Consider the following 27748-nt stretch of genomic DNA (forward strand, 5'->3'; position numbering starts at 1 on the left):
CTCCTTGGGAGAGCCATTTAAATGTAAACGCATATTTTCCTCTTTAACAGTAGCTTATGGGCTATAATGGTAGAACATTTTTGCATTTTTATGTTTAGTTTTATTGTAAAGAGCCTTGGGATGCATTTGCATGAAAGGCACTATATAAGCTCATTTTGTATTGCATTGTATTGTATTGTGACAAGTGCAATAATCTCCAGGTTTCCTATCCATTAAAGAACTAATTTCACAGCTCACTAATTATGTGAATGAGAAGGGGAAATAGGTCCTTTTTCTCTAAGGTATGCTGAGCAGATGGCATAGCATTCATTTCCACCAGCTGAATCTAAGGTCCTCTCTTGCTTTTGGTTCCAAGGCTTGCCTCTGTTTATCAAATAGAACAGGAGAGAGATGTCAGTTTCTTGTACAGCATGACAGTGGGTACTGAGAGGCTGTCTCTGTCCTTTGCTAATACAACATTATTCAGCACATACCAGATCTAAACAGCCTACTTATTTACGATGGGACACGAAAACCATTAAAATGAATGTGCATTTTAATGCAATTCTAATTTGCCTCTGATTTATAGAAGATACTGGTTACGTCTGTCCTAGGGGTTTAAACTGATACCCATAAAAAAGTTGTTAATGAATCAATTGAGTACCTTTGGGACTGTATCTAGTCTGTAATTTCAAAACAGAAAAACATTATTTCCTTAGCCTGTGCACATTCCTTTATAGCTACGGCTCCCTTGCTAATCTTTTCTGGGTTTTTTTTGCCTCACTCATGAAAATAACTGACTTGAATCAAACATGCAAACAGTGATTTATATAGCCCCCTAATGCACTGATACCAGTGTTCTCCTGTGAGCCTGAAAAGTTGGTATTTGGGCCCTTGTTTCAGCATTAAAAGAATAGCCAAGACTGAAGGTCCTGACACATCTTATGTAGGACTTGGCAATAAGGCTGCATTTTACAGTGCTACACAAGCAATCAGATAATTTTCTCCCTTTAACATAATGAGCAGTGCTAATTTTGTGTTTCATTCTCTCACTGCTGGGCTGTCACGTTTTTGTTTTTTGTTCATGGTTCTGATCTCCTTCTAATTTCAGACGGATGCAGCACTAATGTATGATGCTGTTCATGTGGTGTCAGTGGCTGTCCAGCAGTTCCCACAGATGACTGTCAGTTCACTACAGTGTAATCGCCACAAACCGTGGCGCTTTGGGACCCGCTTTATGAGCCTTATTAAGGAGGTAAGTCACTAATAAAGTGTCCTGCTTCATTGCTCTCCTTTTTCCCAACTCTGATTTTCTTTGGTTACCACTCTACTTGACTCTTGCCTTTTTTTTTTTTCAGTAGATGGGAATCTCTCAGCTTGTTATGCGTAAAGAGTTCAGAAGGCAAGGGCAGAATTTTTATTTGAAAACAGGTTTTACTGAGGTATTAGCTGGAACAAAGAAACACTGCATTCTAAATAAAAATTCTGTTTGTAGGTAATTGTGGGTGGGGTGTGTGTGGAACATTTGTGGCATAAAAACCCAAACCCCTGAAACCCCAAACCATAGACTGACTCTGAAAAATTCAGCAAATAAACACTAGCATAAGTTCAAAGGGGCCAAGAATGAAGTACTCCCTGGTTTGAATTTTCTTCTTCTTTTTTTTTTTTTTTCTTCTTTTTTTCCTTTTTTTTCTTTTTTTTTTTTTCCTATGGTGAATTAATATATGTGGCCTTGGTTTCCTAGTATGCTGTTTAGATACTGATACATAGTGATTTAAAGTAAAGCTAGGATATTTAAGGTCTTAAAGGTGAACACTGTAGAGTATTCAAGTCTCTTGTACTGTAAGTAACTCCTAATATGGTATTTCTCATTCTAGATATGCACAATACTATGATAAAGAGAACTATTTGCAATGGAATATAATCCTGTTTTTAATTTTAGTTCCTTTTAGGATGATAATTTTGTTCTCCACATTCCCTCCTCTACTTTAGGTTAGTTTTAGAAGTAGGTAGACTTTAAGTTATAAAAAAATGAGGATATTGCAGTTTACTAAAAGTAAGGAATCAACTCTGGAAGACTGGCTCAGTGACCTCAATTTTTGCTGTCTCAGTGTGGTTTCAGGGTACTCTGCATCTTGCAAAAGTAAGCCTTTATTTGAATGAAATTTCCTGACAGAAGAATGAAATCCAGCGTTAATGAAAGAGATTGAGGCTTGGGGCTTTGGTTGGGGGGGCATGTAGGGAAGCAGAAGGGGAAGTGCATGCATGAATGATGGCGGAATGAAAACAAACCAGCCTTTCATCTCATTTAGTAAGAATAGTCTATTGGCTAACATGGAAAGTTGTTTAAAAAATTGTCAGTGAAGACTGAAGAAAGGTTGATTTAATCAGCAAAAAGTGAATACAAAATATTAAAAAAAAAAAAGTAACCACAAGGTACATTGTTTAGATAGAATGAATAATTAATGTTCCCATTTTTGCAGAAGTAAAATTTCTTCTTTTTGGGAAAAAAAAAAGGAAGAGGTTTTTATTTATAGAAATTGTTTTTTTCTTTTTCCATAGGCCCACTGGGAAGGCCTCACAGGCAGGATAACTTTCAACAAAACCAATGGCTTAAGGACAGATTTTGATTTAGATGTTATCAGCCTCAAGGAAGAAGGTCTTGAAAAGGTGTGTAAGATGTTTACCTCCAGAGTAATGGGAAACAAACCAAAACCCCACCCCCTAAAAACAGTAGCATTTTCAGTAACATTTCATGTGTTACATAAAACAATATACCTGTTCTCAACTTGATACCTTGTTTCAGTCTTCTAGTAAAAGCTGTTATCTTGATGTTGGACAGTTAGTGGCCTCTTAACTGTGTGCTTCTAGCCACATTCTTAGATTCAAGAGGGCTGGGGAAGAGTGAATAGCTGGACCTGCAGTTATGCATTAATATATTTGTCTTCAATCAATGTGGAGTTTAGTGTTAGTTGTGATTCCAATCCCATTGCCTATACTCATGTGTGAACCTGCGGGTATGTCTATTTGTATTTTCTTTCCATCTTACTAATTCAGGAAGAATTACCTCAAACAGAATTAAATAAAATAGCTTCATTTTGGCATTTTTCTGTGTTTCAAGAGGGAACTTGGATTCTTATCTTGGAATACAATGTTTCTATCTGTAAGTGCTACTTAAAATTAAGAATGGGTAGCCTGACAGGTTTGTCTATCTTCTGATATGAATTCTTCTTGGGAGTGATGGGAGTGACAGACCAAAGGATTGAAAAGTGCCCTTTCTATGTAGCCTAATATTGTCTATATTTGAACTAAAGGCCTTGGGAAGCACATACAGGTATTTGTCCTGCCTACATGACACCAAGATGATCTGAAACCAGATCATCTTCCCTCTCTTCTCCAGCCGCCTTGTCATGGAGAGGCAATGCAGGAAGCTGCAGTGTCTCACATTGTTGTGGTCAGCAGACAAAGGTTTTGCAATTTGCATCTGCATTGTAGTTTATATTTAGCTGCGGTGTTCATTGTTCTGTAAGCACTATGTTTTCCTTCATCTTCAGATAAAGTTTTATCAGCTATTGCCCCAAGGTGATATTGTGGGGACAAATAAAAAGAGAACTTAAGGGAAGGCACCATGCTGCAGAGTTGCATTTACTTTCTTCTATAAATCATTGAATGAAGAAGCTCACATAAACAGCATATTTCTCCAAAACTTTTCCTCCCAATACTAGTTTTGGAATATTAATGTTCTCTCACTAGGAAGATTGTTAAAAAGTTCAGAATCCATGAGCTTACTTTGAAACACTTACATAGATAATAACATTTTTTAAAATGTCCAGTGGCAAACCTATAATTAAAGGACTAAACTGTATTTTAAAACATTCAACAGTGCACTGATAGTAAAGAGTCTTCCCATAAGGTATTCCATGAAACGGAGCTCTGGAAACTTAAGGGGAAAAAAAAGTATATAGTAGTGATTAGATTTGAAAAACAAATTAGCTTTGTGTACAAGGAGAATAGGTGCAATGCAACTTGTTTTCCTTACTGGAAACAGAAATGGAAGAATTGATGACATGAGAATAGCTAAAGAAGTCACTAGTGGCTGAAGAGTCTGCATGTAAGCGATAGCTGTTGAAAATGAGGAAAGGAAGTCTCTGTAATCTAGGATGGCTTTAAGAACATTGGGTGGCATTTGAGAACCATCACGCAACATGATCTTTCTGGAAAATAAAATCTCAGCTGACAATATGTTAGGAGATATGTACTCCACTGAAAATATAGAAGTAAAACAAAAAGGTCTACAGAGATTAGAAATATGGGAAGAAAATAAAATTCAACAGGAAATACAGTACTCTAAAACACATAATAGAAAAAAGGAACTGGGGAAACAGTAATAGTGAAAGATATGTAAGAGACAACAACAGAAATAGTTGTAGAAGGATATGGATTTTTAAAAACAACCAGCAAATGCTTGAGCTGTGTATACAGAAGTTCACAGAAAAGGAAGATACTTTTACTGCCTTCATAGTTCATTTTGGCCGTGTGATAAAGGGATGTGATACTACTAGTTTTTCACCAAAATGTGCTGACAATCTTTGGAAAGAGCAGTAAGAATTAATTACCATGTATTAGAAAAGTTTAGGAGTTAGGAAAGTGTTAGCAAAGAATGATGAGGAATGCTACACAGATGCAAAGATACATGTGAGCAAAACCAGAGCAGTTTCTGTAGGGTGTAGTGATATGAAATTAGGAAAAAGGAAATTAAGGTGTATGCACATGAGATTGATTTTTTTAGTAAATATTTAGAATGCATAGGGTATTTCACTGAGAAAGAAAAACAATGGTGACAATTAAATGGGTTTCTTTGAAGAAAACTTGGTTATTCTGAAAGAATACAAACCTATTCTTCTTGAATCCAAGATGAGTCATTAAACTCTAGAGCAGGACACTTTCTAGTAGAGAGAGTATGTTTTAGCCAGTCCTTTTATTTAAAAGAGCTGTCTCAAAGTTGTTTTTTTTTTTTCCCCACAAGATTGTCTTCTATTAAAGCTATGACGAATCCCTCTCCCTTTTCTCAGTCCCCTCCCTCCCTCCCTTCACGCATTCACTCCATCTCTCTACATCACATTCTTTCCATCCTGCTTTCTGCTACTCTCTCCTTCTCTCCTTTCCCTCTTCCCCTGCTGCTTCCTTCCTCTCTCCCTTCACCTCCTCCCTGTCTGTTTCCCTTTCCCCCTCCCTGTCCATTTCCCTTTCCGTCTAATCCCCATGCATTTGTCCCTCTTCATCTCTTTGCTCTTTCCATCCCCTTTCTCTCTTATTTCTTCTTTCTTCGGGAGCCTTTCCCCATCTTTGTCCTTATCTTGTATGTTCCTAATGTTCTTCCCACACCACCATCTTGTCAAGTCTCTCTGTCTATGTAGTTAGAGTTCCTGAACAGTTTTGCTTTATTTATTTGTTTGTTTGTTTATTAATTCATTTTGTGGGATGAGAGAAGATGGGGAGATGGGAATTATATGTGCCATATTATGTGTGTTGTGTTTCCATACTGTAAATAGCTATTATTCCGTCTAACCTCCTTCCAAATATGGGGGAACGATTTCTTATGTGAAGGACAACAGTTCAACCCAACAATTTCACCTGTAATCTCTAATACTTTTGTCACAAAATGAGATATCTTGAAAAGAAAAATGTTCTCGGAGGGAAGAGAAAAGAGTTATTAAGAAGTATTTCTAGAAGACCTATTTTAGGCGGATTTTGCAAAAAAATTTCCTAGATAAATTGCCTGGTTAGTATAATGGGAAGTGACCCAAATCATGTATTTTAAGTACAATAACTGCTGAAGTCAGTAACAACAGAAAAAATTGCTCATTGATTTAAAAAAGATTCAGATTTTACATAAGATACCTGTTCCTGAAACTCTTGAATGAGAGGTGATAATCAAGCATCAATCAATAAGAAGTATGCATTTCCAAATAAAAAGTCATGTCTGACAAAAATGATAGCTTCTTGTAAGATGAAAATGACAAATTAATAGGCAATTGGAGTGCTGCTAATGTAATGTACAACAAAATTTGCTGACAGTCACTCTGGACCCACTGAAACTATTTATGGTTAAGCACAGTGAAAATCCCCAACTATGGCAATCCAGTATAATAAGCAAATTATCATTTAAATTACAATCAATCAGTATTTACACTGAAGCTGCATTGTGAGGAAAATTATTTTATACTTAAGGGAGAAAACAAATATCTGAATTTAATACCACTTTTGATATGAAAATTTGTCACTGAAGAAGAATCACATTTCTTGAATAGAGATGTTAACAACTGGCTTGAAATCTTGCTCGGGAACCTACAGACAGGATGAATATAAATGACACAAAATGAGCTGTAATTCATTGTCCAGCATATCAATGCAAGATCTTGTTTTATTTAGTATCTTTATTAATGACCTGGGAAAAAAAGCAAGTGGCATAAAAAGAGGGTTTTGTAAAAGTTAGAGAAAAAAATTTGAGATAACAGATCGAGGGAAGCCAGAAGTATTGGTATTAACAAGATATTTGGCAAAGAAGGCAAGCATATTAATATTTCTAAAGAAAGCAAAATAAATGAAGCAATTTGCAAATGGGAAATACATAAATAGGAAGAAATACTGTTACTCACACTGGACTATAAATGATTATTTTCTTGATGTAATCACCACTATTACTAACTACTCTACAAATTATATAAAGAAAAGACAGTAAACTGTAGACACATATGACAATCCTTTGAGGGTTGAATACGGCTCTGATTTTGGCTGCGTAGTTAGACAGTTGTTACCACTGTAGAAGGGCAATGATCCTTCCTAATACAATGCTTCTGGCACATCACTGTGAGTAGTGTGTACAGTTTCGATTGACTCAGAGCCCCACAAAATGTTACTTTTCTTAGGAGAGTTTTGAAGGAAATTCAAAAGGAAGAATACTTAAAAGAATACTTGTTTATTCATAAAGAGAAATTTCTTTTTCTCAAACATGCTGAAGTAAGAAAGCTACTTTATTGAATTTTTGTGGATAACATCTCATGAGACTGGTGCTCAGTAAACTAAAGTATATGTAAACTCAGCAAATTTTAAGTTTCAGGAGTGCACAATGCTGCTTTTTTGGGGTGGTGGTGAATTATTGTACTGGTTTTGGCTGGGATAGAGTTAATTTTCTTCATAGTACCTTGTATGGGGCTACGTTTTGGATTTGTGCTGAAAATAGTGTTACAGTAATTCTTTGCATAAAAATTGTATAGTCTGCTCAGCAATCTTGCAGGAACTTAAGAAAGCTGTATTGGACTTAAACTCAAAGTGTTAACTGTGTGTAGTTTTCAGTATTCAGAATTTGGATTATTATTCATTCTGATTTAACAGGTCTCATATTTTTACTTATTTTTTATTATTTAGTAAACACTTTTTTTCTAGAGTATTACTACTTCACAAATCATGCCAATGTACATTTTGCTATGAAATTAAATTAATATTTTTGGAAATAGGTGCAATTGTAGTGATGTTTTTTTGAGACTGAATGCACTAAATACTTGAACCCCAAAGAATCAAATTATTTTTATAGTTGTGTGAACATTAGCCAAACTTCTTTTCAGTATTTGCTAAATTCTGTTCTTTGGTAATGTCACTTATCATTTTTAAACACTTCTGGTGAGATTTAGTTTTGAAATTGTACTATTGCACTATTGAGTAATAAATATTGTGAAGATTATTTAAGAGTTTTGTTTAAGTGGTATAGGATTGAATGACCATTTGGAAACGTCAGGGTGTACCCACCTAAAGGTGGATGACAAACTTTTCTTGTGGTGCATGAGAGAAGAATCTCTAGATTCATCTAGTCCAGTATTCTGTATTTGAAAGTGGCCAGCTGCAGAAATCTAGGGAAGAATATAAGAAAATGGCAAGCATATTGCAGTACTCCACCAGAATACTCCCAGAAACTCAACTTATTGAAGTCTAAAGAGATGATGTCTTCATAGATACAGGTAATTTTCTAATCAATACAGAATTCTGATAAAATAATGACTCTACAATCAGAGTTTAAGCACATATTTCCTAGTTTTTCCTCTTTATCTGCCTTTCAGTAAGGACTGTCTCAGTGGTCATAATCTCCAGTAAAAGGAAAAAGATGAATTTGCTCTTAACTTCCTATTAGTAAGATGTCTGGTAGTATCACAAACATGTATTTTTCATTTGGATTACAGGTTTAGGACTTGTTCCGTACAGTTGTATAAAGAAGTTACATTGCCTTGCCACCACTGTCTTAGATCAGATGATGCAACTTAATTAGGAGATTGCAAATTACTTGAGGATTTTTTTCTGAAAACTGTTTTATTAAGAAAAAACAAACGAAAAATCCCAGATAAAACATAGGTAATTGTGGTTTATCAAAACAATAATAAAAGAATGGAAACTCCTGCCCAAACTTTCTTCAGAACTGCAGTAACCTGATAGTTATCTAATAGTTAAATACATGGAAGCTTGGATGAAAGTTTCAATCACTCAAGTGTAGTTGGGAAACTGTATTCCATGTCCTTGAGGAGCACCCCAATTGCCATGTTACAGAATATACTATGATAGCTGATGATGAGTCTTTTAGTAGCTCTTGCTGGAATTGTTTCAACTTGAATAAGCTGATTCTTGACTAAGCTAATTCTTTGTATCACAGAGATTCTTTATCTCACTGTGGAGCACAATGTCAGCTTCATGGGAACTCCTCATTTGGGTCCTGTGCTATGGATAAGTGTTAACATGTTCTAATTGGCATGCTCACTCCAGAATAGTATATCCATTTAGGGGACTTGAATGGAAGAATCAAGGGCTTGACAGCCTCCCTGTGACTGTATTTACTGTGTGAACATTCTCTATAAGGTGTGTATTAGAATATCAGTTTATTTCACTTTTTAGGAAAACTTAAAAGTTTGTTGGAAATAAATGTAATGCAGTGGAAGTAAACTGTAAGTTGTTTGAATTGCAGTTATATGTAGTAGACTACCTTGATTTGCTTTTTGTATATTTTTGGCATTTAAACTTTTCTAGTGAAAACACATTAGCAATTTTATTCTGTTCAAAAGGCTACATTAAAATTAAAACACTGTGCTTAAGCAATAGAAAAGATAAAAAAGAATGAATTTGCTGCACTGTCTATGCAGTTTTGTCTAGAAGAAGCAGCTTGGAGAATCAGTTTGTGTGATTTAGGAGCTATACATATCAGTAGCATATCAGAATCTGTGACGTAAGTTGCTGATCTTAATAAAGATAATGCAAAGTATGTCTTATTTGGAACATTCAACTTTTGTTCCATTTCTTAGATTCTTGATTCACAAAAGTAGCAATACAAGAATAATTAACCTCATTTAGAAAGATAATGTGATAATTTATCAAGACAGAAGTTTCTTTTTAAAGTAACGCAGTTGATAGTTCTTATAAGTCTATTTGGATGTAGTTAGATAAACCTCAGATTCTAACAGTTGATAATTATTCATTTGCTTCTGACTGTGGCTGTGTTAAAAAGTAGGGGAAGAAGCATTTTATATAGCAATGTGTTAGCTTTTGCCAAGATAAGTTTGAATTATGAACTTGAATAAAGTATATGATTTAATGAATTTAGAATTTGAAATTGATCAAATAAGGTGATAGTGTTCCCTTAGAAATTTTTGTGCTACTTGTGTACCTGAAGTTGAATCTCATAGAGGAGATTAGTCCGGCTTTATGTGTCCAATTATGTGAAGAAACAGCAGGGACAGGCTCAAGTTCTGGTCTTTGTCATTCCTTGTTATTCTATTCTAGTTTGATCTTTCTTTGAAGTAAGCAAACACTATGATTGCCATAATGAACAGAACATTGCAACTAGAAATTCTTGATCCTTTTACAGTTTCTTAATTGTGGCCAAACTGCAAGGCTGAACATTTTAGGTTTCCTAAAAACCTTTCAAGTCACCAAATGAAATAGTATTAAAAGAGTAAATGAAGAAAAGTTTTTTTGGTAGTAAGGTTTGGTTTCAGTACTTTGAAATGATGTGTTAGATGTTATTTTCCAGTTGTATTTCTGAGACACACATGTTCTCCTTTCCTCCCTTCATGATTCTTTCATCAGTTTATGAGGCACTGAATGGCCAAAATTCAAGAATCGTAGCCATTCAAAGGAGTGACTTCTTGAAACTGAGTGTTATGCAAAGAAGAAAGTAAAAATATTGATTTCTGTGGAACAGAGCATCATAGAAAAAGAGAGCAAGTTTGTCGTTTCTCCATTACAGCTTCTGCTGTATTCTCAGTTTTAGAAATTAAACTCTCTTTATTTAACCCATACGACATTGCATCCTGAACTTACTTGGCAGCTGTACTGCAAGAAACCACTTAAAAGTATATGAATACTTTCTCAGGAATCAGTATATATATATATATTTCTATATATACACATGCAATCAAAGCTCACAAAATTTTTTAATTTCTGTCTAGATTTAGTTTTAAAATATCTTTACCTTGTATTATAGATATTGCTTTGTATTTGAAATTATATTTAAAATCCTGTCTAAAACCAAAAAAGAAACATTTGTGGGGGTTTTTTTAGACAATGGAGTAATACAAACATTCTGATGTCTAAAAATGGATAGTTGTATCTACTGCTTGCCCATTTTAGTTGTATAGTGGTGAAATTGCAGATAAATGATGCTATCATAAGCCCCGTTACTTATTACTTAGTATGTGAGACTGTCTTTGACCTGAACCTTAAAGCATAACCTTGGACCTCCTTCCTTAGATAAAAATCCTATTGACTTTACTGGAATAAGAATTTCAAGGTATAAAATGTCAAAAGAGCTACATACTGAACATTTATCTGTAAATCAATTAAGTTATTACATTTAACATACTTTGTCTTCTCCATTACATTTTCCCCAAAACATCTTTTTGCTCTGCTGTTCTGTCTGGTCACAGAAAAGGGTAAATCCTTATGCAGAGACAATGCTCTCTGCTCTGTGAATGAATTTCCACCTCTTGAGTTATCTTTAGATGTAGTTTATGTTGAAGAATGAAAGTTAAATGGAAAATTAAGTATTCAGAGTAGCTTTAGACATTCTGTGCATCATTTTTCCACTTAATGTCACACTTCACAAAACACACTTTGTGTTATTGTGAATCATATTTTAAACAAGCAGACTTTAAATGTAATGACGGAGAATAATGGAACAGGTTTTAATAATAAATATTAGCAATGCCCCGCCCCCCCCCCCCCCGTAGCAACCTATTTTTCCTTATAGTGTTCTTTTCTATATGTTGAAGTGTAACTAATGGACAATTTACATAGTAATTTACTGTTTTATAGGTTGGAACTTGGGATCCATTGAGTGGCCTTAACATGACAGAGAATCAGAAAGGAAAACCAGCAAACATCACAGATTCCCTGTCCAATCGCTCTTTAATCGTTACCACCATCTTGGTAAGCAATTATATTTGCTTTTCCAGAAATACAGTTGTACAGGAAACCTAATAGAATATGCTGTACTAATTACAACAGTAATGAATAGTCTGTAGTATACGTTATAGTTATGTAGAAATTACTGTTTCATGAATGAACTCCAGTTGTTCAACTAGTCATAGATATTTATTATCATCTAAATTGTAAGTAAATTACGCCAATTTTGGAATTATATTAGTTGATTAGTAATTTCCCTGCCATTGTTGACTAAAATGTTTGGTTCCTTCACAAAGCTGTTTAGTTCAGCACCATATGAGAATACAAAAGGTGTTTGTTTAAAAAAGTGGTTTGGCTATTAGCCTGATGATTTTAGCCAGCAAAATTTATTGCTTTCATTTGCTAATCTAGCACCATGATATTACCTCTAAAGAAAGTACGAAGTATTTAACATTTATTTTCATCATTAGTTGACTATTAAGTTGAAATCTTTAATCATACAGAAATTTAATTGAGCTATCATTTGAACTAGATCAGAATAAACATGTTAAGTGACTTCTCTTTCATTTCCATTGTTGACAAATTCACAGTGGTGAATGAGGTATTTTTTACTTATAATTACATATATTTAGTTATATTCAAATAAATGTTCACTAATTTCCACACCATAGCTTTGAAATAGTAATTTTAATTTCAACACAAATGAAAAACTTTCCAGAAGTGTGTCTGCTGTTTGTCTGCCACCATTATCGTTAATTCACAGATACAAAAAATAAGTCACTTCCCAACAGTTTTATTCTTTAATAAGAAGCTTTCACCTACCCACATATATTTTGACATTTCAAGCTAGAATGAATTTTCATAGGTACATAGATACAAATGCCAGTGTGCTTCTAACCTTTTATGTAACATAACCCATATATTTTCATCCAGTGGGTAACTTTTTGGTTACTTATAAGGTGTTTTTATTTGAAGATTTACAAATTATAGAAAATCTTCTACAATGCATTATTTCATTTATTCCACTAATTGAAAAATACATACCTGATATATAATTGGAACATGGCTGATTGGCTTTGTGCTAAGACCAGCACAGTTTTACCACAACTTTTTTTTTGTGCTGTTAATTACAGTTTATAAACATATCATCTCGTGGGTTTCTTTTTTATAAAATGTAAATGAACTTCTTATAGTCTCTTAAAGTAAAAGCATGTTTTCTAGAGTATTACTCTGCCTTTTTTTCTTCCCACTGCCCTTCACATGTTTTCAAACTACTGCACTATTAAGTAATGTTTCTTCATAATTCCAGCTGACCCCCCTATACTCCTGTTACGTTGTATGCAGATATGTTGCCCAGGATTTTTCTTGAAGCATTCTGCTGATCAATAACTATGTTTCACATTTTTCCCAATTGGTTTCTAGAATGACTGTTTTTCCAGAATATAGTCCTAACTCTATTACAGACCTGTTCCCTTCATTACTCAGTACTCAACCAGCCTTTGTATCATCTGCACTCTTCATTAGCAGTCATTGTATACTTTATTCCACACCAGTGATTACAATACTGGACAAGGATCAATCCCTGCAAGATTACATAAGAAACACTCAATAATTTAGGTTGTTTCAAGTTTATTTATATTTTAACATTTATCTATTGATGAGGTTTGAGTTCATACACTGTGTGCATCATATTGATTTTGTATAGTGATACTTACACTTGCATGATTTTGTTTGAAACAGTGATCTCAAGAAAAGGTAAACTGCACAAATATAAATAGTAGCGCTATCAATGAACACTGTTTTTGGAGTGGTAAAGCTCGCAAAAGTAGATCCTGAGATTTATGATAGCAGCTGCTTTCTGTAATCAAGGATACCCTTTCTCTTCAGGGATAACTTTTTGTTAGTGGTGTTTTATAAGCATCTGTCCTCTTTGCACATATCTAAATAAAATAATAAAAGAAATATGAGGACTTCAAACTGGTGTTACGAGTTGCTCACTTGTAACTGCCTTTTATACTTCAGTTATTGTTCACTGAAAATTTTGGTAATTGCAATAACTCTTTTCAGCTATGAAGACATTATAAGTGTGGTACTCAGAATAACAAAATGAACCAAAAATTGTTCTGGTGCAGAAAGCACATGTACTAGCTTACTTTTGTAGCTCTAGCTTTTTGTGCTTTATAAATACATTTCATTTGGGCAGAAAGCATATTACTTAATATTCATTTTGTAGCAATGCAAGGGAACAATATAAAATAACTACAGCTCCTAGAAACATATTTTCTTCTTCATCACCTTCCTTTTCTCTCCTTTTTTCAGTCTGGAAAGTACTGCTTTAAAAACCCCAATTTTCTCATTTAAGCTGTTCATGTGATTTTTCTAAGCTGTTTTTTCACTTTAACAATCCTGTACAATAGTCTATAGCATACTGCCAGCTGTGGAGTCTTGATCAGTATTCTCTGTAGTTTGCTTCAACACTCACTTTTCTTTTAAAGATCCCAGTCTTTCTTTCATTTTTAATTCTGTCTTCTGAAATTCTGAATGATATATTTTTCCTCCTTTATATTGTAATCACTAAGATTGTTACAACTGTGAGTATACCCTACTTTTTCTTTGGTGGCTGAGTCCACTGAAGATGAAAATATATTGATAGGCAAAATAATAATAAATAAACTGCAATTCATAAATTTATCTACTGCAAGTAAGCATGGAACTATGTGCTCTTTTTTGTCTGGAATTCTCCATAATATGTGCTATAGGTAACCATCTGAAAGATTATGCCTTGGTTTATGAGCTCTCTTCTGAAAAGGGGTCAGGGTTCCCAGGACTTCATCACTTCTCAGAAGTCTACTGCTGTGTGCTTTTGATGCAGAAGCATGTCTGGTCTCCAAGTTCTGGTCCCATAGCGGCCCAGAGTAGCAGCTGAACATGTCAAATGGAGCGATAGTCAGCTTTTTAGGTGGAGAAACATTTGGAAAATAATAGTAATATAAAATATGCTGTTTGTATCTTTTATAACCATAGCTTTGGATATCTCAATCTTTTTGGCACTGTTGCTTTTCTTTATTTTAATGCCATCTGCATTGAAACTTCAGAATTTCTTCTACAATTGAAATTCTACATTCTGAATATTCTGTGTTTAAAAAAAACAACAAAAACCCTTTCAAGATCATTAATAAGGATTTCTTATAATTTGATTCTCCTAAATTAACTTTGTTCTGCAAGCTATCAGTACTCATTTTTTTTCTTGACATTTTAGATGTGAGTATCTAACTATTTTTGTTCTTGTACATATTTGACCTTTGCTTTAGAAAATTTTTAATTTTGGAACTCAATTTTCATATTTATAAATGTATGTGCATGATGTTTGTTTGTTTATACTAAATTGCATTCAGCCTGTACATCTTATCATACAGGCTCATTTGTCCTGTTCAGCTGAAATGAATACTCCTTTACTTTCCCTTATAGCTTTTATGTGCTTTTTCTGTATCTGCTTACATCAAAGCTCTGAAAAGCTCACAGTTGTCAAGTTTAATTTTTCAAGAAATGTGTGAAAGTTATGAAAGGTGTGTGATAATCTCAAATATAGCAGTTTTTTGTTACTTCACATCTGAAATGTGAAACTACTTTTTTTACTATACTTCCCTGAAAAAAACACTTTGAATGTTTTAGAAGAAGGAACAAGTATAATGGATTTTCAAAACAATTTTATTTAGTTCGAAATGTAATATCCCCCACTGTATCTTATTTATAAATGCTTTTTCAAATGGGTAGAAATCTGATGCCATATAATGACATCTTGTTTTCAAAACAAAGATAAGAAATCAAACAAAGCCCAAGGTCTTAGCATCTCTGATTTTTCTTTTTTTAGGTATGCCATTTTTCATTTTACATACTTTCTCTCCCTTTCTTTTGGACACAAAGGATATGTAAAGCATGAGATTTTAATGCAAATATTTAAATTAATATATATGAAAAGAATAACTTTTACCTTTTATCTTATAAAGATGGGTCACTCATCTCTACACAGAATTGCAGATTTGTAATCTTTCTCATTTTCATTTTTATGGTATATTTTGAGGAAAGATACCCAATGCAGGCACTTTCTTATAATTACTGTTGTGTCATTCTGGATGCTTCAAGTAATCCCTAAATTTTGAGATAGTAATAACTGAATAATACTTGGTTCCTGCTGATGTTATAGCCCTGAATAATTGTTTCTCACTTGTAGATCTATTTGAATTTTATGTAGTGCCATAAAATTGTTGAATCTGTTTTTGACTAGCAGAAAAACTGTAAACTTGATGTTTTTCTATTTTTAGTTTACTCAGATGGGATAATTTTTTTTTTTCTTTGGAACCCAAAGGAATATACAATTCCTTACCTTCCAGTTTTAGTACTTTTCTTATCCCCTTTTTATGTACTTTCCTGTCATAATCAGTGTGTGCTTAAATGCCTCTCCCAGACTTCTCATACCAATTTCAGCATCCAGAATCTGCACCCTCTCGTTCCTGAACTTCATTCCACTCCTGCCTCAATTCCATTCCTCTGTCTTCATGCACCAGTGCAGACTGTAAACTGACTGATTTCTTGAAGATGTAGCGTAAATGTAAAGCAAACTACTTTAATGTGTTTCAGGAATTTTTTCACTGAGAAAGGTGAATTAGCTTGCTTTATAGTTTATGGTGCTGAAAATGCAAAAGAGTTTAAGTTGAAAACCACCCTTGTCCTGAGATCCAGCATAACATCTGCGTACTTCTAATAAACTTCAGGGCCTTCAGACTTTGCAAGGTATTCAGAGAAATGCTTGGCCATGGTGTGTGTTTGAATACGAGGTTTGAAGGGAGTCATTGTATATGAATGAGTGCAGTGGGATCAGCACAAGTTGAAGTTTGACTTAGTAGAAAAAAGTCAATAAAGCTATTTTTCTCCTGGCTGCGTGCAAGCTAAAGGTAGGATAGTCATTTATTTATATCTCTGGATAATGACTGAGAAGTACTTTCTTTGGGTTCCAAGTTTACAGCATCATCCCAAACAAGTTCTCCCAAATAATTCTCTAGTGCTTCAGTTCCCTCTACTAAAATGTTAGTAATAAAAATATACTTTCACATAGTGGCAAGGATCAGTTTATAACTAGACTTCAGGACTTTCACTTATGAACACCAAGGGCCATCAGTCTAGGAAAATGCTTGCTGTATTTGTTGGATGTCTTGGCTTTGCATTTTTTTTTTGTTTGTTTTTCCCCACAGTCTTTTGAAAATTTGAGATACATCATAAGAAAAGAATGTTTTGCTTTCTGTTATGGTAAGATGTAATAATGTCTTTGATATTCTTCATGTATCATGAAGACAGTATGATTTAATTCAGCTGAAAAATAGGTTAGTACAGTCTGCAGTGTTGCAACAGTTTAATGCTTTCACGTTCTGTGGTGTACTGAGTCAAGTGTTTTTGCTTGAAATAGGCATCCCCTCATACCTGTTTTGCTTTACTGGAATGGAAACTTAGTACACATTCTTGGGATGCAGCTGAAGTGATTTAAAGTCTGGCCAAAGTTAAGAGTACATTGTGGGGGAATAAAGAAAACTATTTTTTTTAGGAGCCTGACAAAGTGAGCCTGAGAAACTGTAGAAAAGAACAGCTATGGCTTGAGTTCTTTACACCATGATTTATCAAAGCATAGTTATGACTACATGTTTCATGACCCAAAAGGTCACACTAGGGAATCTTCCAGGAAATATCTTAAAAGATGTCAAATAAGGATATTCATAATTAATTTATGTTATAGATAGTATAGTGGAGGAAGGTGACTTTGCTGTTTTCTTGGGTCTGGCCATAGTTTCTTATATTAGAATATCCTGGGTCAAATGACGAGTGAGATGTCTAGTAAGTTACAGTCTTTTGACTCGTTGTAATTAGTGGATTGCTTCACCTCTCCCACTTGAATTTTGACTGCCAACTGTGAAAGCCTATTGTGTATTCCTTACATCTGACATAAATGTTAATTAGATATGGCAACCTTTTAACTCCAGTATCCCTGGTGATCAGAAGCTAATGATTAAAATTCTCTGTTCTAAAAATGGCAAATTTTGAAGATGGTTTTCTTTTCATTATCAGGGCTTCTACTTTTTTGTTTTGTTTTGCTTTGCTGTTTTCAATGCTGATAGTAATACAAAAGTTCTAGATTCTTTAAAAAATACATATGTCCATGTTGAAAGTATTTATGAACAATCCATCTGTTTGATAACTATTCATAAAAATTAAAACTAGAATAATTTGAAACGCATAATTTATTGTTGTAAATACTAGTAATATCTTTGTAGTTGAAATATAATACAGCTCACAGGAATAACTCAAGTAAGTATTTCTTGTCCAAATCTGAAAAGAAAACATATAATCAAGACAACCAAATACAAAAAAATTCTATCAGTAAATTTTTTCCATGTCCACATTTGTATAGAAAAAGTGGGTTTTCATTCAAGTGTTAGATGTACATTTTAAACACCAAAACAAGGTCTGTAAAGCTACAATATTAATTCAACAAGTGGAAACATAAGACAATAATCTTTTATTGTGTAGGGAAGCTTTAAGTTTGTGATGCAACTTATGTGTTAAAAAACAAATACAGATAAATTTTGCAAGTAGAACACATGGAAATGTGTAACGGGAACACTGTTATATTGACATTCGCTAATGAAAAAAAGTCTTTGGAGATAGTATACTTGCTGTGTATCATAGAAATAATGCAACTTAGAGAGTTATTATGAGAAAACCAGTTGTTTACATTCATGGAGGCTTAGTACATTAAAGTCAGAAGAAAAAATTTTGATCATTTAATCTGTCCTTTAATACAATACAAATGAAACTTGATTCCTCATTGTAGTTTCTTTTTGAAATCTGTCCAACTTTATCTTATTTGATTTTTGGACTTCAGAAAACTATTTATATCAAAGAAAGACTTTATGTAATCTCTCTATCCCTTGATGTATCCTTTTTTTTGTATCCAGAAGGGTGCTACCCCCTCAATGATAATGTATGACAAATGACTCTTGTCATCTGATTATTTTGACTTCACTGTCACTGAAAAGAATCACTGTGATTAAAGTTCACCACACGGCCAGGAGGACATCACCTTATCAATAAAGCAAAAATGTCTTTATTCATCAACAGTACATGTAAACAGAAAGTTTGCATGAAAACAACAGTCATCTGTCACTTAGGGGTCGTATCATTGTTGAACGAACCGTTGTAATTTTTTTATATTACTCAATAATGCTTTTCAAGGACTTACCTTCTATTTACAGATGTATTTTTTAATCTACCTGCTACTTTACTCTTCCCTGTGACCACATCTTTATTTGCAGTAGTTTTAGTTTAGTGTACTTTGCAGTAAATTTTCTCAGAAAAATGATTAACTTACATTTATCTAGTTTATCTGTGTTCTCACTTTTAGTACTACTCTGGCTTGAGGTGGGGACTTTTCGTATCAATCTTCATTGAAGATGTTTTAGTCTTAGGAGACATTAAATGGCTACTTTGATCTTAAAGATTTGTAGCAAGCTGACCTGTTGATGAAATAGTAATAGTAAATAGTCGCTACCAAGAGGGGTTCTCAGGGTAAATTACTTTCTTAAAGCTATGATTTTCATTATTGTTTCTCAAAGCTTTCCTTTAAAATATACACTATTTTCTTGAGTCCATCACGCCAAAACTTTGTCTGCATGATACCTCCTCCTTATTATTAGCTGTTCATCCAACATTTGTGTTATCAGAAAAAAAACAGATTTCCAACCCCCGCCACTCCCTGCCCCTCCCCGCTCCTTACAGGTCAATGTAAGAAAACGGGTCAGTGTTTAAAAACATAAACAAAAACAAACCCAAAGGTGCACTGAAAAGAATCACAGATATATACTGAGTGGATACCTAGAAAGGTTTTAACACTTTGCTCTTCAGAAGGAATGACTTGATTATGATTAAACTTTGGACAGCCAGGTTTTATTGAATTTAAATGTGTGTAAATTTCACTGCACAATTTGATGTAGCACCAATTCAAGAAGCTTAGGTTTTGCAGTCAAACATTGCTTAAATAGATAAGAAAGATATAAGATTAATTTCTGTGTATTATGAGAACTTTCTTTGATCCCCTTCTGTGTTTGTTATAAAATGCTCTGTTATTTTGCAAATGTTCACTTCAAGGAGGGTTGTCCTTCTGTCAGTTTATATGTGAAATGAGTAATGAAGTTACGACAATTTTATTTAAATTAGCATTTTATATATATATTATATATTTTTAATTATTTATTTATTTAAGGTAATTTTAGCATTGACTGTGTCAGTCTGCTATATATTTCAATCCGATTGGTGTCTGTTATGATTATAAAAGTCTGATTTTGCTTTCTGTTACATAGACGTGTGTAGTACCACTTAGTGACATGTATTTATAAATAGTTTTTCATCCTCTAATTTATCTTTTACAACATTGGCCAAGATTCATTTGATTAATATATGACATATGAAAAAGAAATAAAAGTATTTTGGCTAACTTGGTTTTTCTTAATGGTTGAAACAAGCAATTTAACTATTTTGAGAATGCATATTTTCCTGGTAGGTTTATCATCATGATTCAAATTATTTCCTTTTTTTTTTTTTATCCTGGCAATTTTCATCAGTAAGTTTTTAATAAAACATTTTTTCTACCTCACATCCTCTGTAGACCTGATTAATTTTCTTATTGTGTTTTGTACTGAACAAGTACTTATTTCTTTCTGGTCAACTGCACTAGGTACTAGTTAGCTGATTTTGCAGATAATTGATTTTCCTTGGGCTGAGATAAAGGCCATGTAAATTCGATGTCTTTTTAACTAAGCATAAACCTGGATTTCATGAAACAAGATCGATTTTTGAGTCACTAGAATTGACTGTCTTTCATTTACCTTCTTTCACTGGACTAGAACGATATCCAAGAATAAAACCGTATCCCCTTGTGATCCTTTTAAATCTTTGAGAGTTCTGCAGAGTTACATTCTTCTGATTTTGAAGAGTACTAGGATATAGAATAACACTTCTGGAAAGGCAAGATTCCATCCTGCTATATATTTGCTTCATATAGAATTTTTTTTTAGATGAAAATTGCTCCAAAAATATTTTTTAACTTTCTTAACTCTTCAGAAATCTCTGTGCAAGTGTGTTGGATTTTCTTATGTTTTAGGCTGAACCGTTGTTGACAAATGATACCATTTTTTATTTCCTTTGATCTGATGGTTTTTAAAAGGCAGCTTTCCTCTGCATGATCACCTTGCACTCCACGTAAGGTCCCCACAGGCAGGAAAAAAGTAAAGTCAGACAAACGTTGACAATCATGATCACCATTTCATAAATAGTTGTGATACTTTTGCACTTGAAAAGCAAACATCCAAACTACAGTCAAGCTTCAAGAACAGGATACAAGACCATGCACAGCTTTAAACATTTGTCTCCTCTTAATGTTACTAAGATAGTACTTACGTCAGAACTACAGAATATAAATTCTGTGTATCCTATAAATTCTTCTCTGGCACTCAAATACTGATTTTTGTGGCAGTCTAATACGCACTTTAAAGATGCCTGCTTTCATGGTAGCAGCCATGGGCAGCTTCAGTAGGATGGTATATATATGGGCAAGTTGAGTGACCTCCTATACAGTGAGTGATTGGTTAGTTGCCTGTTTTTTCTTCAGCATCCTTTAAAAATATAGTTATGATAACGTACACTGAAGTTTTCCAAACAAACTCCAAGTATTCTAGCCACACGTTATACATTCTTGTACATTATTGAATATATGTCACTGAGTAAATCATACATGCACATGATGAGGTTGAAGAAGCCAGCGAACTTGGCAGAAATTTGCTGAAACTCATAAAGACATCCCATTCTAGGAAGACCTGTTTTTAATATTCATATGTTGAAATCTAACTGACATAACAATAATGGTGCTGTAATGTTTTTGAGAGAACCAGTGAAAATAGTCTTGATGGCATATGCAAGAAAATTTTCAACTCTGTAGTGTTAAATTTTTCCAAATTGCTCACCTGTATGATATTGATGGAATATTTACAGTCACCCATGTGTAAAAGGATGATTGCATTCTCCAGATAACCCAAGCTCATGTTCGTAGAGTTAATTAGCCAAACTGAACATTTGAGACTAGTAACTGTTCATGTGACTGTCTCCTTCAGGTGCAATGTGGGTGCTTAGCACTGAAGAGAATGCATTTGCATGATATCTCAAATTTAGAAAAAAACCCGGAGAGGGTTGTCTTGTTACGGCATTGTCCTGAGTGCTAGAGATGTTGGCAGTTTTATCTCCAGTGAAAAATTAAAGTTTCTAGTTGTTTGCTTTTGTTCTTCTTTTAAACCCTCCTATTTTAAAAGGAAGTAGTGATATGAAGAGTTTACCTTCAGAGAAAAAGCTATCCATGTGAAACATAACCAGTCGAAACAAAACCAGTGTTTGATTTCAGATTAAATTTGATAGTTTGATGGTATATACAGTATATACAGAGGTATATACAGAAAGTTGGAGGAGTGTACTGCATGTTTCTGAGCACAGCTACATAAGGATACTGTTGCTTACTATGTGTCTTTCTCTGTTGGCGTTGAAGTAACAACCTTTCCATTTCTTGCTTTTTCTAAAAATATTTACATTAAATACTATGAATTATCTAATTGTAGAGTTAGATGTATGATTATATATGTGAACCTTTTGAGTATATGTAATTTGGACTCACTTTGTTCTTGCACAGGGTTTATAAACTTCTATGATTTAAATCTTGTGAGAAAAAGTTAATCTATCTAGTCTCCCAATTTCAAATGTAAGCTAATGGTACCAAAACTTTATTTGCCCATGTCCCATTCATCTCTCTCATTATTCCCAATACCCTTTATCTTTTTCTTTATTTCCATATTCTAAGTATTTCTATATGTATCTATATGTATAAACTTAATTTGGGTAATTCCTTACTATTGAGCTGGTCAAAGGTTCACTACAAAGTTGGCAAATTTCACACATCAAGAATGATCTAAACTAGAAGCAAGATTAATTTGGATGAAGCAAAGGGCTGTTTTTAAAGTGCAGTAGCTCTCCCTGGTTGCTTTTATTTCAGGACAAGCATACTTGATAAAAATACATGGTAGAATCTTTTTCCTATAGCCTAAGTTAGTTCAGAGTAGGCACTCCTAGAAACATTGTTTCTGCATGAGGATTTATTCAGGAATCTTTTTCTTGGAGCACCTGTGTATAGACAGTGCTTATTCAGTGGCTTTTGCTTCAAGCTACTGATGTCATTCCAAGCAATAACAACAGTGCTAAGGGGAAGCTGTTTGTATTTTTTTTTCTTTTCAGGGGAGATTTTTCCAGTTGAAAGACTATAAATTTCAACTGAAACTGTTTAGAAGATTTTAAAGAATACTCTGTAAACATTCTGAAAACAAGTCTGACCAATTCATTTTGTGAGGTGGTCTAGTAATTTCCAAGAGTCATGTTTTCAGGAGCTGAAGGACAAAATTAAATTGTGAATATTAAAATAAGTATAAACCAGTTGTCAATCTACGAATCACTTGGTTTAAATAATCTGTTTACCTAATCAATGATAATTCTCCTACTGAAAGATTTTGGTGGAAGTGATAATCCACAAAGAAGAAATGGTGATCATATGTTTAATGCATAGACACTTTCCTGAGAGTACTTGGCAACCAGTTTTACATTAGTCCATAATATAAATTTAAAACTTGAACAAATAAAGCATGTAGCAGATCCTTTGCATGGACTTGTCCAGAATACATGAATGCCATGTTCAGTATTTAGAATGTGTCTTGTATATTACGAGAGGAAAAAGAGAAGAACTGGAGAAAACTTTGGGATTATTAAGAGCTATTACAAATGAAGCTGCTGAAACCCACTTCCTGATAAATTGAAGATGAACCCCGTTGAAGCTAAGTAAGAAGATCCTTTACATGGCAAATAAAAGGTCTGGAGAGAAAAAGCAAATATTTTGGGCAATGGAAGACTGTAAGGAAAAACAGCAAGAGCCATTAAGTGATGGCTTAATGTAAGGATCATGAAAGTATTAAAAAAGTATTAATAACTCACTGAGCAGTCTTCTTAGCAAAAGCTTTTTTTCCATAGCAAAATATTAGAATTATTAAATAGTAGCATAGAGAACTACTGTAGACCTTATCCAAGCTGGTCAGAGTAAAGAATAATGAGTATGGAGTTGGATCTATGAGTTCCAGAAAGTGTTGCAAGATTTTCTTTTTTAAACAAAGTGTATAAAAGCATCAGCAGAACAGATAAAGTGATTGAGGATTACTGTAATGATCTTAGAGAAAAATAGGCAAGAATGTATGAATGAGCTGGATGGCTCAGTAGAGAAAATCCTGCTGTCCTTACTAAGTAAAGGAGACATTAAAGCATGAATTGGCAATTATACTGCCTCCCTGATATCGCACGTATTTAAATTCTGCCCCATATAATTCAGGATTGCTTGGAAAGGAAGATAGAAACAAAACTGTTGCCAAGAGTCTTGTGAAGATTCCAGATAGATTGGAGGATGTGTGACTCTGTAAATATCTGTACAACTTAGAGAGCAAATGTCTAAGATCTGTGTACATGAGCATTCCAAGCTATATGGGAATTTCATAATGCCTACAGAGGCATATATAGAACGTTGTATTTGGGAAGCACAAGTCTGAGTCTTTTTACAGCTGAAACAAGTTTTTTTGCACCTTCAGAAATAAATGTTAGGAGTTAAAAGTGTAGATAAACAATATTATTGAATATTTAACTCCAATTTAATATGGGATAATAGCTTTCAATTGACTGCTGTTGATAAAGAAATTCCAGATATTTGGGAAAATTCCCAAAACACAGAACCTCACAGCTGAAGTGGACAATTTTTCAATTGTCAGGATCTCAGTTCCTGGATGGTGAATATTCTTTTCGCATGAGAAACAGTTGCACAGGTAGCTGTTTTCTTGGCCATTTTTTTTTTAGCAGGAAGTGATTGAGCTTAGCTTTTTCTTCTAGTAAAACAGCCCAAATTCTAGATAACCTACTGTGGTACTTAACTGTAGTTACCATTATAATGTGCCCCCTAATTTCTAACCTTTGTTTCTTTTGCCAATGTGTAAGGCCATTAATTCCTGTCCCCTCTACAAATAAAGAGCTTTTCTGGTTCCTTTTTGCAACAACCTTGTTGTTGAAGACTTTTATCACTTCCCTCTCAGTCTGTTCTTCCTTAAGTGAAACAACCTATATTCTTTCATTCTTTCCTCATCCTGTTTTGTAGACCTCGGTTCATATGTCTCCTGAACTGCAGTATTCAAAACTGAATGAATACAGCAACTGAAACATTACTAGTGTAAAAAATATAAAATGGTAATTTTGATTGGAAAGGACCACTATAGGTCCTCCAGTCCCAACTCTCTCTCAGACCAGATCCAAGTAGGTAATTTTTTTTTCTTCTCAGTTAATGGTGTCTCCTGGTTTCAGCTGGGATAGAGTTAATTGTCTTCCTAGTAGTTGGTATAGTGTTAGGTTTTTCAGTTAGGTATAAGAAGAATGCTGATAACACACTGATGTTTTCAGTTGTTGCTCAGTAACGTTTAGTCTGAAGTCAAGGATTTTTCAGCTTCTGATGCCCAGCCAGCACGAAGGCTGGAGGGGCACAAGAAGTTGGGAGAGGACACAACCAGGGGAGCTGACCCAAACTGGCCAAAGGGGTATTCCATACCATGTGACGTCACATCTAGTATATAAACTGGGGGGAATGGGGGTGGGGGGGATCACTGCTCGAGGACTGACTCGGCATCAATCGGGGCAGGTGGTGAGCAACTGCTTTGTGCATCACTTGTATATTCCAATCCTTTTATTATTACTATTGTCATTTCAGTAGTGTTATTATTATCATTATTAGTGTCTTCTTGTCTGGTTTATTAAACCGTTCTTATTTCAACCCATGAGTTTTACTTCTTTTCCTGATTTTCTCCCCCATTGCACTGGGTGGAGGGGAAGTGAGTGAGCGGCTGTGTGGTGCTTAGTTGCTGGCTGGGGTTAAACCACGACATGGTGTGATATTCTTGAGTCTAGTACGTGATCCCCTATAGTATCTAGAAGTTAATTTTTTAGAGTTGCTACCTAATCAACTCCTGAATCTCTGCAATTTATTAGCATGGAAATATTCATTAATTCCTTTTGAATGTAATGTTTTTTTAATTACTCTTCTATTTTCTGAATCTTACCATTTTGACTTCTGATCCTGCCCCATTGTAGAGTGAATACACATCCAATTAGCATCTTTTCTGTTCAAGAATAAGTGGACATATTTAACTGTACTGTATAAAGGAATATCACTTATTATAAATGTCCAGACTGATAATGAATCTCTTTCAATGAAGTGTGCGTTTCTAGACAGTCAAATTTTCTTCATATTTTTAGAGAGAACAGGATGGCTTTGTTTATAACATGATGTGATGACACTCCTCAACTTCTCCCTTTCTCCATATTCTCTTAGCTTTAGATTCCCACAAATAAAAATAGTTTTATGATTTGCTTAGGATAAAACTACTGTTATTCTAAAAATTACATTCATCAGTCTACAATTTCATAACCCTTCTTTCTCCAGTTTGTAAAGTTTTTTTGCATTGGGAAGGGTTTAAACATAAGCCTTTTACAGCCTCCTCGAAGCTTCCATGAATTCTTAAAGGTAATTCCTAATGGACCTGAAATTGTTAAAACTGGTTCTTCTGTGAATTCATGAGGTCAAATCTTCCTGAAAATACTTAAAGTTCAAGGCCTCACTGAAGTTGTCTTACCATACTTTAGTCTAAATACTTTTACATGTGTTTCTTGTGATAATTTTATATATTATCTGATCAGCATTAGCCTTTTCTGAGAACATAGGCACAGGAAAATCATCAAACTGATTGTCTTCGTAATGTCATTTCATGGTTTTCTTTTCCTGCTGGGAAACAGATGAACTAGTTCCTAGAATTTCCTTTTATCCTTGTTTCTAGAATCTGGCTTTTTATCCTTAATATCAATTGCTAATTGTATTGTATTTTTTGCTTTGGCATTTATGCATTTGTCCCTTTAGAAGTTTTATGTATTCATGTTTGCTTTTCTGTTTGTCCTTTACATTCTGTGTTTTGTCTTAGCATAGCTTCTGCTTGGTCAGTAGTGTGCTTTCTTTAAGGAATCCTCATTTCACCTGAAAAACTGTTTTCCTTACAGTTGTTTTCAATGACATATTTCATATCAATTGTCTGAGTTTATTAACAACTCTTTTCATACATAGTTTTTACTCTGTCACTGTCCCTGCTTCTCAAGAATTATTCAATGATCCTTGTAATTTAAATTGCTTTCAACTTTCATATTTTCAGTCAGGTCTTTGTTCTTGTCAGCACTACATCTAGAAGAGCTCTCCTGGAGTCACTTGCCTATCCGCGGTTTGAAAAGTTTCTGTCAAAACAATCTAGTAGTTTATCTGGACAGTTTATTTCATGTTACATTCCTCATTAATTGTACGAAGATCAGTGGTGTACTTTTTTAAAAATATGGCCATAACCTTATTAATTTCAATAGAGGTATATAAAAATAGAATCTCAGCAGTCTTGATTCAGTAGTTTGTTTATTTAGGAAAAAAAGTGTAACAGGCAACAGGGGAACAGATTGAACACACTTCTTTTAAGAGCAAGAGATCTCCTTGCTTTCTCCTTTGCATTTTGGGTATTAGCATGCAGATATAATGCTTAAATCATGGGACACCTCAAGACAGATGTTTACATCATGAATGCTGACAAATGTTTATTAAAGCTGTCAGATGCCTGCACAATGAAATGTCTTTAACCCCACTGAGTGCTGATGTGGAGATATAGGGCTGTATGAATTTTGTTGTTACCCTGGAGTGTTTATCTGATTATTCACTGGGACTTGTATTTGGTGCAGTAATTGCATCTACTACCATTTGTCTTACCTTACTTGGTTCTTATTTTTTTATTATTGTAAAAAAAGAAAAAGGTCTGTCTAAAACGTGAGTACGGACTGAGTTGTGTATTTAACCTGTCAAATAGAACCTGAATATTCATGCCATATTGTAGTGGAAGACTACTGCTTGGTTTTTGTCTTTTTCCCTTCAGCTTTGTATTTGAGGAAGGCTATCCTATATTGAGAAACAGATGTAAAAATCCTATATTTTGCTAAATGTTAAGTTTCTTCCCATAATCATGAATATCCTGCCAATCATTTCAATTTGCTGTTCTATTTGCACGACACTTTATGAAAAAAAGTCATATTG

At 34.1% G+C, this 27748-nt stretch overlaps 1 protein-coding gene across 2 annotated transcripts in view; it reads left to right on the forward strand.

Moving 5' to 3' along the window:
* Positions 1–27748, forward strand: part of GRIK2 (glutamate ionotropic receptor kainate type subunit 2) — a 424554-nt gene that overhangs the window by 219709 nt on the left and 177097 nt on the right. For both annotated transcript variants that reach the window (XM_049818325.1, XM_049818326.1), the window contains 3 exons: positions 1091–1234; positions 2542–2649; positions 11332–11445. In XM_049818325.1, the coding sequence (XP_049674282.1) occupies positions 1091–1234; positions 2542–2649; positions 11332–11445 (366 nt within the window). The remainder of the gene's footprint in view (positions 1–1090; positions 1235–2541; positions 2650–11331; positions 11446–27748) is intronic.

Source organism: Accipiter gentilis, chromosome 15 (genome assembly GCF_929443795.1).
Source record: "Accipiter gentilis chromosome 15, bAccGen1.1, whole genome shotgun sequence".
In the NCBI taxonomy this organism is placed as follows: Eukaryota; Metazoa; Chordata; class Aves; order Accipitriformes; family Accipitridae; genus Astur; species Astur gentilis.